The sequence below is a fragment of the Dermacentor andersoni genome, chromosome 1 (assembly GCF_023375885.2).
Source record: "Dermacentor andersoni chromosome 1, qqDerAnde1_hic_scaffold, whole genome shotgun sequence".
Taxonomy (NCBI): domain Eukaryota; kingdom Metazoa; phylum Arthropoda; class Arachnida; order Ixodida; family Ixodidae; genus Dermacentor; species Dermacentor andersoni.
Genome location: NC_092814.1, coordinates 364,414,757 through 364,431,030, shown reverse-complemented (window position 1 = coordinate 364,431,030; position 16,274 = coordinate 364,414,757). Strand labels below are relative to the sequence as shown.

Here is a 16,274-nt window from a genome sequence, read left to right as displayed (position 1 = left end):
TGGGAGTGGCACATCTAGTGACGTAAGCGGCGAAGCGAACGGTTCGTATTCCGAACCGTTATAAGATTCAGCCCCAGGTTCGCGCAATAAAAGCTAGTTTTGTATTCCACCATATTGCTGCTTTCTTCACCGTCACTACCACGTGACAATATGTGGTTGCGCAACATGATTGCCTTGTATGACGCATCATATATAGGGACTTTTTCTTAGATACGTAGATTTATTGGAGACTTATACGTATGTTTAGATATCTTGTTGCGAGGTTTTGTGTATATGTGCAGGAACTTTGTTTCCAGTGACACTTTTTTGCCCTTTATCAAGCTGTATCTTCGCGTTTGTATATCCCATTGTGTCTTCGCATTTCTAATGCACGAGTGCGAGTCAAATGAAAGTAAGCCTACCGACCCCGTGCAATAATTGTTCGGTTCATTATCTGCGAGGCATTGTTAAGAATGGCGAGCTGCAAGGCAAAATTGCCACCCAATTACGACTGGGGGACAAGACGCGCATCCCCCACTCTCCGTCGCTGCAGCTAGGCTGCGTTCGAAGAAGCGGGCTTTGTGCTGAAAACCGCCTCCATCCACCAGCCCCATCGCCGTTGTGACGAAACGGGTTCGACGGACGAACTATTGTGCCCGAGGTACCCAGCGCGGACCTGATTTGCTACGCGTGAGCAAGCTGCCGCGGGAAAGCCGTTTTATGTCGCTTCCCATGCGCCGGCCCGCACGCAGGACAACGAGCTACCCAGAATGTCTCCGAGGTACCCGGAACGGCGCCCCTCGGACGTCGGTGCCGGACATCGGAAGGTGTGTGCCTATGTGTGCGTAAACTGTTCTTCGGGGCGGCGCCCCTCTGACGTCGGCTCCAGACCTCGGAATGTGTGTGCCTTTGTGTGCGTAAACTGTTCTTCGGGGCGGCGGCGAATTTACAATGAGTAAACGAACGCTCGCGTCACCTTGTTTCGCGGGAGGCGGCTAGTTTTGCGATGACGAAACGAACATTCGCCGCCTTGTATGGCCGACGGACCGAGTGTTTAAAAACGGCTGTTGTGCGGATGCTCGACACACTTCTCTCGTGCAGTCATGTTGGACTGACACTCCTTTTCTCAAGCAGTCATGTTAGACTGATTTAAATACTGTAAATAAACCCATTTTCCTCGTTCTCGATGAGAAGCAGTTCTTCCCTTCATCAACGTCTTCAGCGTGGATAAGTTGGACGACGGCATGGGCCCGCTACCTTCGAATTCATGCCGGACTCCAATCTTGGCAACGGATCTCGAGCGATGGGATTGAGCCCCCAATCCTGACAGCATGCGCGTAGCAGAGTGGCATCTCTCATTTACAAAAGTGGCACGCATGTGTGAGGATAAATGTTCTTTGTTGCTCTCATACACTGGGTCGAACATGGTTGCTTGACATAATGGACACTCCAAAAGCTGAACAGCGGGGTGTCGCGAAGTTTTTGACAGCTGAAGGTGTTTCGCAAAAAGAAATTAATCACCGTATGGCTACCGTGTACGTTGAACATTGCATTTCATTGGCCACTGTGAAGCATTGGAGCAAACGGTTCAAAGAAGGATGGGAAAGTTGTAAAGACATTCCAAGACCGGGCCAAAGCCATCGTGCAATCACCCCCCACACAATTTCAAAGGTTGATGAGCTGATGAAACAAGAATGAAGGATAAGCGTCGATGAACTGGCAGACTGTGTGAAAATCAGTCACGGTTCGGTTCATGCCATAATTCATGAGCACCTCGGTTATCGGCTCTTGTGTGCGCAATGGATGCCCAAGATTTTGATCCACCGCCAGAAGACGGAGAAGTTCGGCACTTCCTTGACTCATCTGATCCGGTATCACAATGAGGATGACGACTTCTTGTTTGCTATTGTGATCGGGGACGAACCATGGTGCCACTACTACGAGCCTGAAACACGAAGGCAAAGCTTACAGTGGAAACCTTCGAATTTAACACGCCCAAAGAACGCAAAGGCCGTCATTTTCGCCGGAAAGGTGTTGTTGACTTCTTTTTCGATCGTCAGGGGCCATTACTGATAGAATTTGCTCAATCTTCTATTACTAACCTTTTATCTCGCAGCGGCTTGCCTTCTATAAGTGATAGAAATCGTGTATGTCGTCTAAAATTTTTTTTCCAACTAATAAATGGCCACTACAATATCGACACGTCTCACATTATCACCTATACAACAGGTTACGCTACCAGACAGCGACACTCGCTAGCTGTAACTCCATTTACAACCCGTGTCAACTGCTTCAAATATTCATTTTTTCCCTAGAACTATAGTAGATTGGAATAATCTGGCCGATAAAACTGTAACACAGGACTCATTATCACTTTTCGAGACATATCTTTAACAATAAAAAAATTTTTTTTTGTGCACTTGCTGAGATTATTAGTGATAGCACTGTTTGACTGTATAATTGGAAAAGAACGCTGAAGTAACGTTGAAGTGCTTGTTTTTGCGCCTGCTTTTTGCGCTTGTGTGAAGCGCTCGTGTGAAGAATTTTTTTGAGTACAGTTCCCCTTTTTCGTATTTATTTTGTTTTGTAAACTTACTGGTGTACCACGCTGCTAAGATCTTGTTTAAGCTCGCAGTATTTATAAATAAATAAATAAATAAATAAATAAATAAATCTTGAGAGACTATCAATTGTTTCCGATATTGTGAAAGGCCGAAACGGCTGCGTGTCGCAATCAAGAACAAACTACGTGGAAAATTGACGAATAGGGTCATCTTGTTCCACGACAATACCCGTCCCCACGTCGCTGATGTGGTTAATACAAAACTGGCAAAGTTCAAGTGGGAAACGCTGCAACATCTGCCATACAGCTCAGACCTGTTGCCTTGCGACTTCCATATTTTGGGGCAACCGAAAAACAGCTCAAGGGAACCAGATTCGTGCCGGACGATGACGTGAAAGAGTCAGTTACAGACGAGAAAAAGAAACAATGGTCACAAGCCGCCATCACTGTGGGGACTCGACGGATTGCAACGCGCTCGCTGAGCGCACCCTCTCCGGCAATTCTTGTCTCGCCGGTGTAGAATACCGAGCAGTATGCGTATGGTTGTATGTGGGCCAAGCGTCTCATGTTTTCTTTGATATTCCTTCCGTGGCCACATTAGGTGCCCAAAGTAAGCATTCGATTGCTGCCACCCTGCTTTCCTTTGTGTGTGTGTGTGTGTGTGCGTGTGTGTTTTCATTTCGGTGCCCCGCCCCACAAAAGAAAAAAAAAGACATTGTTGCGGCGCGGCAAATTGTCGCATGGTGAAAGTTCGATTTTGTTACTTCTTCTTTTGCGGTAAGTGATGAGCCGCGGGACGCTTCAGTTTCAGGATAATCTTACTATAGTATTGCGATAGCAATTATATGGATACTCCAGGCGCATTCCTGCCGTCGTTATCATCCTCACGTTCCGTATGAAGTCCAACGGCGATAACACAATGACCGCACGACGCATGCTGTATGTGCGAGTGAAAGCGTAGGGAGGGGGGGGGGGGGGGGCATGGGTAAGCTGAGTGTGGTGACTCAGTCTTGTGTGCGCAATGGAGAAATGGATGGATGGATGTTATGAGCGTCCCCTTTGGAACGCTCATGAGCTTGGTGGGTTGCACCACCAAGCTCATGCTATTATACTGCCTAATGTCCTACCTAGGTTAAACAATAAAAAAAGAAAAAAAACACTATGAACTCCCACAAGAAAATTTTCTGATGCCCTATTGCGAACTGTGCTTTTGTACGTCTCCGTTTTTTTTCCCTACTTTTCTTCCACCAATCCTCCAATCGCCTCTTACTAATCTCTATTGCGGACATGTTAACTTTTCCACTGCTCTCGCTGAACCCAAGGGCTTCAAGGTGGAGGCCAGTGGTGCAAAGCGGGGAGGATGCACGCCGCCTTCAGTCGCGCGCGATAACTCAAGGGGAGTAGATTGAGGGAGGGGGTGGTCGGAGGGCGAGCCTTAGGATTCTGTGATCTGTGAATCTGTGGTTGCGCAACATGGTTCTTGGCCTTGTTTGACGCATTATACAGAGTGACGTTTTCTTAGATACGTAGATTTATTCGATACTTTGACCTATATTTAAATGTCTTGTTGCGAGGTTTTGTGTATACATGCAGTAACCTTCGTTTCGAGTGACACTTTTTTGCGCTTTATCAAGCTGTATCTTCGCAGTTGTACATTTCATTGTATCTCCGCATTTCCAATGTACGAGGGCGAGTCAGTTGAAAGTGAGCCAACCCATCCCCCGCAATAATCTGCGAGGCATGCGCGTAGCACACAGGTATCTCTCATTTACAAAAGGGACACACAAGTGTGAGGATAAATGTTCTTTAATGCTCACATACAGTGAGTTGAACATGGTTGTATGACATAATGGACGTTCCAAGAGTTGAACAGTAATTGTGAGGTTTTTGACAGCTGAAGATGTTTCTGAAAAAGAAATTGGTCACCCTATGGCTGGACATTGTATTTCATTGGTGACTATGAAGCATTGGAGCAAATGGTTCAAATAACGACGTGAAAGCTGCAAATACGACTCAAGACCGGGGCAAAACCACTTTGCAATCAACCTGAGCACAATTGCAAACGTTGATGAGCTGATTAGACAAGAACGGAGGATAAGCATCGATGAACTGGCAGAGCGTGCGAACTTCAGCCACGGTTCGGTTCCCACCATAATTCATGAACATTTCGGTTATCGGCTGTGTGTGCAATGGATGCATAAGATTTTGAACCACCGCCAGAAGACGGAGAGGTTCGGCGCTGCCTTGACTCATCTGATCTGGTATCACAACTAGGGTGACGACTTCTTGTCTGCAATTGTGACCGGGGACGAATCATTGTGCCACTACGAGCCTAAAACACGACGGCAAAGCTTACATCGGGAACATTTCGAGTTCACCACTCCAAAGAAAGCAAAGGCCGTCGTTTCCACCGGAAATTTAGGTATTGTTGGCTTTTTTTTTCGATCGTCAGGAGCCAATGCTGATCGAATTCGCTAAACCTGGAGAGACTATCATTCGTTTCCGATATTGTTAAACGCCGGACCGGCTGCGTGTCGCAATCAAGAGCAAACGACGTGGAAATTTGACGAATGGGGTCATCTTGCTCCACGACAATGCCCGTCCCCACGGCGTTGAAGTGGTTAACACAAAACTGGCAAAGTTCAGTTGGGGTTTAATGGCGCAAAGGCTACTCAGGCCATGCTGCACTGGCAAAGTTCAAGTGGGAAACGCTACAACATCCGCCATACAGTCCAGACCTGTCGCCTTGCGACTTCCACATTTTGGGGCAATTGAAAAAACAGCTCAAGGGAACCAGATTCGTGTCGGACAATATGGCGTGAAAGAGTGAGTTACAGACTTTTTGAAGCAGCAACTCAAGCAGTTCTATAAGACGGGAATCACGCGATTCGTTAGTCAGAGGCACAAATGTATAAATGGTCACGGAGGCTACTTTTAAATAAAGTACGTAGTTTGTCATATATTTGCCTTGGCTCATTTTCATTTGACTCGCTGTCGTATATATTGAAGAACTCCTACTTTTTATATGTGCTCTCTCTTGCGACTATAATTTCCGTGCAATTACTCACAATACACGACCGGTGACAGCTGCTCCTGCGCAATACATTGGAACAAAGAACGGCCTCATTGAGATTTTCGCCTGGCCGTTGCATTTGTACAAACATGTAAACAAGGTTCTTGAATTACTAACTTTCATTAAAATATTTGTCCTCAGCGTGTTCGTTTCAGGGTCTTTACATTTTTTATATAAGCGGCATGCACTGCTTTGCTGGTTTCGAACTGATATAGTTCTAAAATTTGTGTGATATTTTCTTTATTTATTAAATAGACAAAAAACATGGAAGCATTGATATCAGTTATTTCGGGTACAATTTTTGGGACATATGACGAGCATATTCTTTCATGAAAAAATACATATTTTAATTGTCTTCACAGTGCGTAGCGTTCAAATTCGCTTGCAGCATCTTTGGCATTGGCAATGCGGTTATTATTCATGTATTTGATCCCTCGACAAATTCCACGAGGAGGCCGAGATGCAACGCGACCCCCCCCCCCCCCCCCCCCCCGAACGAAATTTTTGGCTACGCCACTGCGTAGCCCGTATTGAGGAACAGAAAGCTGTATAGGGAGTTTTTCATGACGCTCTACAATTTTGTCATTGACACTTTTCACTTAATTATAATATTTGGGAAGTTGATAAATTAATTAAGACTAATTATCCAATTAGGCGGAATGAAAAAGCTAGTTTGGCAAACAACATTACCTTTGTTTCTCCAGCTACGTGGTATTTGCATATTTTAAAACTAGCTAAACTTAGCTGGGACACCATGTATAGTACGCTACGGACACTGAATGCAGACATCGGTGCTCCATGCATATCGCGATGCACTCACAGCCTCTTAATTCGCTTGCTCATGCTTAATTGGCATATGCGAACTCTTGCGCATTAAAAGTAGCTACAAAGACCACAAGGCATCGAATTTAGGACATGCTATTAAGATTAACATGTCGATTTCAACATATCGAAAATCGCAGACGAGCTCTCGAAACAAAGAAACGCGGGCTTACGCGCTCTCCTTCCACAACGCTACAAAGGATAGGCTCTATAATAACGTAAATAATACGTGTGACTTACGTGTAAATGTGGAGGTCCGCAGGAGATGAAAATCCGCAAGCTGGAAATATCAATTTCTCGCGAACAAGGTCGAAGCGCAGCACCGTAGAAACCGTGCGTAGCTGCGCCGATCAAGCAGCCACTGAGCGCTTCTTCCCGCAAAAAGCTGCCCCAAACAGCCACCATATACGCGCCCACCTCTCGCCGGTTCCTTCCCAGTGAATGCTGCCTTATCCGACTGCCGCGGAGACAGGTGAGGCGACAGTCTTCGCTTCCCAACAGTATAGTTCTTTCACCGAGGTGTACTCATCCTCTCATCCTTCGAACATTCTGCCGAGTTATCAAACTCTAGACATATTAGACATATGCGTATGTACATATGCGCGGGCCGTTTGCGCTCGTATACATCGTGCAGACGGCATTGTTTGACGGAAGCGACGAACCTTCATTCATGGCAAAGCAGTAATTTTTTTTTTTCGCACGTACTAGGTACAAGAAATCAATTAGAAAATGAAAAAAAAAAAATATCATGAGCCATTCGATCCACTCTGTGAACGTGGTTGACCAGCGAAGCTGTTTAGCACACGACACGGCGGTGACACATAATTTTGAACAAATGTACGAACTCATTTACTGTCTTGATAGGTGGTCATCGTGACGAAAGGTACGCACACTCATTTATTGTCTTGATCGGTGGCCATTATTTCACTCGCAACCGCAATCACACATTTTTTGATAATGTCGAATTGATACGTGCGCCGCTGAGTGGTCGGTTGGGCCGGATCGGTGTGGCATCGCAAGTGTCTGCAACACGGAACGCGTAAACCGCTGCCTTTTCACTACCGACACATCCAAATTGAAATCACCGACAACGACAACAGGGGCAGCGTCATCGCAGCTCACGCGAAGTCAGCAGCCGTGAACCTTACGGGATTACAAGTCATTGCATTTTTTTGCTTGCTTACGGGGGTATATGAGCCAATGCTCACGGGGGTATGAGCCATTGATGATGACAGTTTTCGACATGCTGTTCTGTCTGTTGTATGCGTAATTAGAAAGAATGTAAGCACTGTTCGCTTCACTTTGCTGAGTGCTTGTAGCCTCTGCCTTACGGGACTACGAGCATTTTTTCCTTGCTTAGGGGGTATGATCCATTGATGAGGATAGTTTTTGTTCACGGAGAATAAAAATGCACGGAACCCTAGCCATATACAGCTTCGCTGTAAAATACTCGAGCACAACGGTGTGTCGAGGAAACGAGGGCGCGTCGAGCAGACGACAGCTTGACGCCGCCGTAATCGCCGATTGTACGGGCGGTTTCGCTACGAGACGTTCATTTGAGGGATCGCCAGTTGTTTGTGCGCAGGCGCGAGTAAGAGCGGGCGCGAGAGAGAAAATCTGGGGGCTTTTGCTCTTTGAATATATGCCTAGGCACTACAGAGGAGGTACCGTAGCGCGTGTTGCATGCGTTTGTCCCCTAGACGGGACAATTACGGTCGAATTTACGCGCCGCCGGTGGCTGCCCGCGCGGTGAGGCAGTGGGCACGGGCGCCCCATTTGATGATCGCTGTGTCTGAGGGGGTAAGGTTCTGACTGGTGTTGTATAAGCCGCGGGTCGCTTTCTTCGTCGCTACGATAGATTGGATTTTTTACAAGCACTGCTCCAGAAGGGCACATGTAACCGGCAAACGGAGACCTCAGGAGAGCACCTGAGGTTAATAAAGCAGGCGGCGCAGGATCTCCAATTGTACCCAACGGGTAGCAGGGGGGGGGGGGGGGGGTCAAAGCTGGAAGCATGGCGGCCCGTGGGTTGGGGCCGCGGAGGCCGAAGCGTGCCAAGGGGTGTTCACATAAAAAAATTGGCTGTTCACGATAGCGGGCAACCGATCTTACACGCCCCTGGCACGCGCAGGCCTCGGCGAGCTCCAATCCATGGACCAGTCCGGGTTCTATAGCTTTGGTGTCCCTATTGCCGTTTTGGTGTTCTGGAGGGGCCGCCAATAATACGAATTAGTGACACGTTGTTACAATTATTAAAACACAGGACTGAATAAATATAATTACGTCCAGCTGCCAAATCGTGACGCTAAGTTCAGCAGTACCGCGCCTCGCGATTTCTGCAACACCAGCCAGAACTTCGTCTCTGGAGGTACGTCGGACAGACTTTATCGCGCCTGCGGCGCTGGTGCTGAGTCATCGTCACCGGCGGCCCTTCAGCCACTTGCGTTCAACCGCGATTGCTAAGGCGCTCTGTCTTGCACATTTTCAATCTATGCGGCCCGGGCTCTACTACGGTCGCTACTGCTCCCACAGAAAGATCTGTGATTTTATTTACAAGGTACATCGCCGTAAGGCGCGAGAAAGCTATGATCCGCCACGACTGACTTAGCACGAGCGCAAGAGGTGCGAGACAGTCTGTCCGACACAGCGGTCGCCAAATCGGGCGTCAGTGCCTGCTGCTTCCCCATTTTACCGCGCCGGCAGCCAGCTCGATCCCACTCCGCAATGCCCAAGGTGCCTACAACACGTGCTAAAAAACCTCCTCTCTAGTACCTAGCCCCCAAATTTTCTCTCTCGCGCCCGCTCTTACTCGCGCCTGCGCACAAACGACTGGCGATCCCTCAAATGAACGTCTCGTCGGTTTCGCTGGCCCGTCGAGCCACCGGATTGGCCAGAACTTCAGAAGAAGGCGACGGCAGCACTGCCGCAAATTTCAGCGTCGTTTGGTTGACTCTCGAGAGTTGGTTGTTTATTCTATGGTAAGATCATATGGTAAGATGGCAGGAAAGTCGCTGAAGAGAGCGCAGCGCGCTGCGACCTACGATCAGCACGACAATAGAGCTCGCAAGATAGTGGAACAGCCGCCGAAGAGGCCGAAACTCCTGGCCCGCGGTAACGAAGGCGAACTCGGCATCGTAAGTGGGCCTACGCTTTCTCACTAGCGAAAGTGTACTCTTCGTTGGTTTATCCCCCGGCGCCTCTCATCTTAGTGCGCTATGTACACACGCCTTGGTTGCTCAGTGTTGGGCTGCTGAACACGAGGTCGCGCGATCGAATCCCGGCCACGGCGGCCGCATTACAATGGGGGCGAAATAAGAAAACAACCGTGTACTTAGATTTAGGTGCACGTTAAAGAATCCCAGCTGGTCGAAATTTCCGGAGTCCTCCACTACGACGTGCCTCATAATCAGAAAGTGGTTTTGGCATGTAAAACCCCATAATGTAATTACATAATGTAAATACATGTGAAAGGAGAATTTGTTTTTCTCGGCAACCACAGCACCAAATTTGACGAGGTTTGTTGCATTTAAAAGAAAAGCTTGAAGTCTAGTTAATGTTGGTTTCGAATTTTTGATCTAGTTCGTTAATTTTTTATAAAAAATTGACGAAAATCGGAAATTGTCAAAAAACTAAACTATCAAGTTTACAACTGTGTAACTCAGCAATGAAAAATGCTATCACAATTATGTGAATTGCATCTCGTAATACATTTAAAGCGGACAAAATTGATATGCCCCACATGAATCTAAAAAACAATTTTTATATAGAAATACAGTTTTTGCAGAACCCTTGTGCGCAACGTAACGAATTCACGTAAGATATAAATTCACGTATCGAATTTGTCCGCTTTAAATGATCTAATGGATGCCGTTTACAGAACTGCGATATCTGTTCTTGATGCAGAGCTATTAACTTGTGAACTTCGTGCTTCTATTTTTTTCAAACTTTCGAATTTTTGAAAATCTTTTTAACAATATTCATGCCCGAACTCGAAATGCTGCTTCCAACAATCACTAGAATTTAACTTTCTCACTCAAATGCCACAAATTTCATTAAAATTGGTCCACGGGTTATTTCAGCAAAACATTTTTGCGTTTTACATGTATTTGGATAGGCCGCGTGAGAGTTGGACCCGAGCTAAAGCTTCCTCTTAACACGGATGTTACAGTTTATGGAAAAATTTTCCAAAACATTTCAACATGAATTTTAATATGTTTCTAAACTATATGTATGCCTGCACACAAGGGCACAGCAGGCTGGTCAATTTCTGGTTGCTTAGTGTGACACTATTGCAGGAAATTCTGTGTTTTATTTCCTGCTTCACCAACTCGCTGTTGGACACGAAAAAATTACTTCGTACAATTTGAGTCCATCTTCTGTGCACAGGCAATATTTCAGAAGGTTGCCTAACATTATAACAAACTTACTTGTGGATGCAACACCAGAACGTAGTTTACAAATAGATGTTTATCAGCAATTTGTCAATAGGTCGTTTCACAAGCTCACATCTAAATTATTTCGAAAGGCTCTGTACTAAAAGCAACCCTAGGTGAAATGTCCTGATGTGGTTGCCCTGGGCTAAGATAACGTAAAAATATTCCAATATGTTTTCATCCTAAATGCCTCTTTTAAAGCGATGCTTCCTTATCGAACCCCCCCACCCACCCTGCTTCTCTCTTGCTGACTGTAGCTGCTGCTGCTTGTGCATTCTCACCGAATAGTTCGAACTGATAAAGATGATTTGATTTGTGACCACTCCCTTAAACCTCGATGGGTACACTGTTACCTAGGTCTGAAAAAATAAATAGAGAAAATAAATAAATACAGAGATACAAAAATGTATTGTGCATTGTCATACCACTTATGCACTTTGCTAAGCAGTATGGCCTACTGGCGCATGAGCCTCCACTGCGAGACGGCGCTTTGTCATTGTTACCAGCTCTGCCAGGTCCTCGGTACCGTCTCCATCTGGATGAAAACAGTGCGGTCTGTTTCGTCCTCTTGCGGTAGCGTTTGGAGATGTGAACATCGCCTGATGATGGGCTCTATGTCCTCGTCTTTGCCACATATCCTACATAGTGTGCATTCGATGGTGGTGTTCAAGCACCTGCGGTAGGTTAGAGTCCTTGGGGCTCCTGCCCTTGCCTTGAACAACAGGCTGCTGCCGATGCTGTTGTTGTATATCGACTCTGGGCAAATGTCCTTCCAGGCTTTGTATTACTGCAGGGTGGACTTTGTCTCCAGGGCCTGATGCCATGCCTCCATCTCCTGTTGACATACCCAGTCGTCAACTGCTATGGCCAATTTTTGCGCATTATCAGCCTGCACAAGGCTGTCGAAAAAGCCAAATTTTTGGCGCAGATGTTGAAGGCACTTCATCCAGTGTTGAGGACACAGTTTGTACTTATCTAATCGAACACCTTCCGCACCAGGCATCCTCTTGCCATCAGCTGTGGTCTGCCATCATACGCGATGTTGCTGTACACTTCCCTGACCTCAAGCCTGGGCCACTAGGGGTCTCCCTGTATGCCTTCATTGGCGACCCTGCCATGGCAGCCCATTCCTAAGCGTCCCACCACCCGTTGACCTCGCTCCGCCCATTGCCACATTTGGGCTATCAGATTACAGCATTGGCGAAGGTAAGCACGGGGACGTGGACTGCTTTCCATAATTCAAGGGCCATAATCAAGTGGTTTAAGCTCCAGAGCCTTTGCTTGTGGATGACATTTCTGGCCCATCTTTATGCTTTGCGTAAACGTTCCTCATGCGAGATTGTGTAGTACAGAGATTCATACCCAAGTAGCTATATTCTGTTGCCTGCTGTACGACCTGGTTCCCTGGAAGCATTGGTGCTCCTGTGCCCTCAGTGGAAACTGAGAAGCACAGCACCGCAGAATTTCTGGGGTTGAATGTAAGTCGAAGCACCGCAATAGAATTCGAACGCCACCATCTTGTTCTCGCAGGTGTCAGTCTGTGTCTGCAGTTATTATTTATTTAATTTATTTATACATACTGCTGCCCAATTGGGCTATCACATGAGTAGGTTTGTGCACTGGATATCACAACAAAAGATTTTTCTGCACAAATCAACTTCAGCACCCCAGGAATCATGGTCATTTAAAAATAAAAGATACAATGAGTAATAATAAACGCACCATGAATCAAGTAAACTTATACAAAAATTCCTCTAAAGGCAGTGACCTAGTTTCATGTGGTTGTAAGTTCTATTTTTTAATTGTATGAGGAAAGAAGTATAGTTAAATAGGTTAGTACGTGGTTGAAACGGTGCAAGGTTAAGTTTGTGGTTATTCTTGGTAGTTTTCAATTTATCAGGAGACAGGTAGTTGTTCATTAATGAGTAGCATGGGGTGTTGATGAGACTATGCAACAATTTAAGGCATTGACGATCATGCTCTTCGGACAGAGGTTGTAGATCTAGTGCAGCAAGGTGAGATGAGGGTGAGAAGTTCCAGTCATAACGGCAGTGTATGAAAGGGATTGCTTTCTTTTGAACTGATTCAAGGGTGTTAATATTAGATACTTTATAAAAGTTCCAGATAAGTTCGACCATGTTCGAGAATCGGTCGGATGAGTGATTTATATGATAGCAATTTTGTTTAACGTGGAGCTTTTCGCAATGTACGATTAAGATAGCCTATTTTGTTTAGTGCTTTATTGCATGTGTATTCAGTATGCCTTGACCATGACATGTTAGGTGTGAAGACGAGGCCAAGGTAACTTGTATTCAGACACCCATTGAAGGGAAGAGCCATTAATCGAACAGTTAAATAGACAAACAGAAGTGCGCTTACCCTAAGATAAAGTGACTGTTTTTGTCAAGTTTATATTCATTTGCCATTTGTCGCACCACCTGCAAAATTGTGTAAAAGGATCGTTAAGTGAAAGGTGGTCAGCATTTGTGTTAATTACGTTATAGAGCATACAGTCGTCAGCATAAAGGCGGATTTTTGCAGACATATGATTCGACAAATCATTTATCTACAATAAAAACAAAAGTGGCCCCAGCACTGAACCCTGGGGAACTCCGGACGTCACAATTACTACAGACGAGTTTGAGGATTTAAACGAAACATACTGGGAACGGTTATGTATAAAGCTAGCGATCTAGTGAACTAAGGAAGAGTTGAGTAAGGAAGGAAGGAAGAGTAAGGAAGAGAAAGTGTAGCGTGAAGCTTATGGAGAAGATTTGATAGTGTAACAGTATCAAATGCCTTGGAAAAATGTATGAAAATGGCATCTGTTTGATTTCCAGTGTCGAGAGCGTGTGAAATGTCATGTGAGAATTCTACGAGCTGAGTTATTCTACTAAACCCGCTGTGAAAACCATGCTGGGCATCACTCAAAATGTAATTATTTTCAAGAAACTCCACAATATGCTTGAAGAATATATGTTCAAGAAGTTTTCATGATTGAGATGTTAATGAAATCGGACGATAGTTTAATGGTGATTTCTTGTTGCCGGATTTATACAAGGGAAAATTTTTTGCCAATTTACAAACTAAAGGAACTGTCAAAGTAGATGAAGACTTAAAAAGTTACGGCCAAATATTGATTACTCCAAGCACAATATCTAACAAGAAAACCATTGTTAATGCCATCAGGGCCACAGGATTTTAAAATTTCTAAGTGGAGAATTCGATTCAAAACACCTTTGAGAGACGTGGTAATAAAACCAATTGAATAATGTGAGTCGTGAATGAAGGTAGGTAAGTCGAAGTTATCAGTTGCGAATACCGATTGAAAATATTCGTTGAATGTGGTGGCGATAATTAATGGATCATTGGAATGGACTTTATTTATAACAACTGTATTTGTGGAGGCTGAGCTGGGTAAGATTGAAGCCTGTAAAACACTATGGGCTGGTAGTGCGATGTCATCTGCAAAAACTAACCCCGGCAAATTCCACTGTTGCCTACAACCTGTGCTGACAAATTCCAGGTGAAAGCCCAGCCCTGACTTCAGCAGCTTGCTCTCCACCTGTGCTGCATAAAGCATATATAGCAGAGGAGACGATGGGCATCCTTGCTTTGTTCACGTCTACCTTGTGCAACGTGACACCGTACATGGTCGTAATGACCCTGTTGCCCCTGAATAGGCGGTGAAAGATGGCTGTCCATGTATGTGGCATATTAATATCTTGCAGGTACTGAAGTAGCTGTCAATGCAGGATGTTATCGAAGGCCTTTGCCACGCCTATGCTAGCATAGCAAAAGGCGTGACTCCTTTTTTGCCATCTCTATGCACTGCCACCAGACAACGGGCTATCCTCCAGCCGTCGGTGCTGGTGGAATCCGTTTTGGGGCTCTGTGAGGGGGTGGTTTGCCTCTGCCCAGGCTCCCATCCAGGCTTTCAGGACCTGGGCAAAAACCCTGTACAACACATATGTAACTATAATCTATAATCTCAACGCCTATAATCTCAGATCAATTCATGGTCTCCACCTCTCTTGCGAATGAGGAGGACGTTGCTGTGGATTCAAACTGGTGGTATGTCATCACCGGGGAGAACTGCAGTGAAAATGTTACCCATCTGCTGTCTTGAATCTGGCCCCAGGTGCTTCATGGCCAGTATGCTCTTCAGACCACAGGCCATGCGTGCATTAAAGGGACACTAAAGGCAAATATTAAGTCAATGTGGACTGTTAAAATACCATTCCAGAAACCTTGCAGTGATTGTTTCGTGCCAAGAAAGACTCAATTTAAGAGAAAATTGCGTCTGAAGGATGCGGTTACCTTCAGCGCAATTCGAATCACCCACCCTTGATTGGAGGAGTGGTGCATACGTTACGGTGGCTAGATGGGTAGATGTGTGACTTTAGGTGTGCCGACTGGCGTAGTTCACTGCTTCTTCGCATCATGACCGCAGGAGCTGCGGTCAGAGGCCTGTCGCGAAGCACGCATAGTCTGCTACTGAGTCTGTTGTTGCGCGCCTGTTATATTTGAAATTGGTTTTCACAATAAAATCTGAAATAAGATGGTGAAATTACATTGAGAGAGTGCATAAAAGTTTGATGCTTCTTGCTGCAATAAGTAATTTTCAAAACTGATCATTTGTATCGCCTGTTAACACGCTGACGGCACGGTGCACTGTGCTCGCAGTCACGATAGTTCTCTGAGTTCCTGTAATTTCCTTAGACATTTAAAAAACAAAGTGAAAACTGTATGTGATGGTCATGAATGCCAAGCTCGTGGCACTCTGGAACAGCATGAAAGTGTTCCTGCACTTGCTTTGCGGCGCATTGTAAGTTCGGCTACAAACATGCAAGCCACGGGCTAAAATATCATTGGTTTCGATGCGCTGACACCCATGACTTTCCGAGAGACGTGAGCATGTCCTTCGCTGTGCTGACAAAATGTTTCAACCGCATTAGTCATGTGCCAGCGCCACTTCAAAGAGCATGTCATAGAGCATATGACCGGCACGAAGATTGTGCAGATTCCAATGGTGTACGTACGGCTAATGAGTCACACTGTTACTTTGATGCTGCAGCTTTCATATTGAAGAAAATTCCCAGAAAAAGAACAAGCAAGGCTCCAACAGAATGTTGGCCATTGAAATAATCCTGAAGAGAGAGTGAGCCAAATTTACACACGCTTCAAGCAAATAGGATGTGAATGAAAATGTTGCGTGTTCTACAGTTGAAGAATTTGTATTTGTAGACAAGGGAAGAAATTAACGTGCTGAACGATTGTTGCCGAAATATTATTTCATTTTCATTTAGTTTCCTCAAAGACCCCATGAGGGGGCATTACATAAGGGGTGGAATCAGCTAAAAAAAAACATGAATAACACTGCCTCATGTGCTTATATACAAAA

The 16,274-nt window shown here is 45.5% G+C and overlaps 1 protein-coding gene across 1 annotated transcript in view; it reads left to right on the top strand.

The window, feature by feature from the left end:
* The first annotated feature begins 9,339 nt into the window (after positions 1–9,339).
* LOC126516650 (DNA (cytosine-5)-methyltransferase 3C-like) overlaps positions 9,340–16,274 on the top strand; it is a 362,078-nt gene continuing 355,143 nt past the window's right edge. Inside the window, exon 1 of the mRNA XM_072285857.1 lies at positions 9,340–9,571. Coding sequence (XP_072141958.1) covers positions 9,413–9,571 — 159 coding nt within the window. The 5' untranslated portion in view covers positions 9,340–9,412. The remainder of the gene's footprint in view (positions 9,572–16,274) is intronic.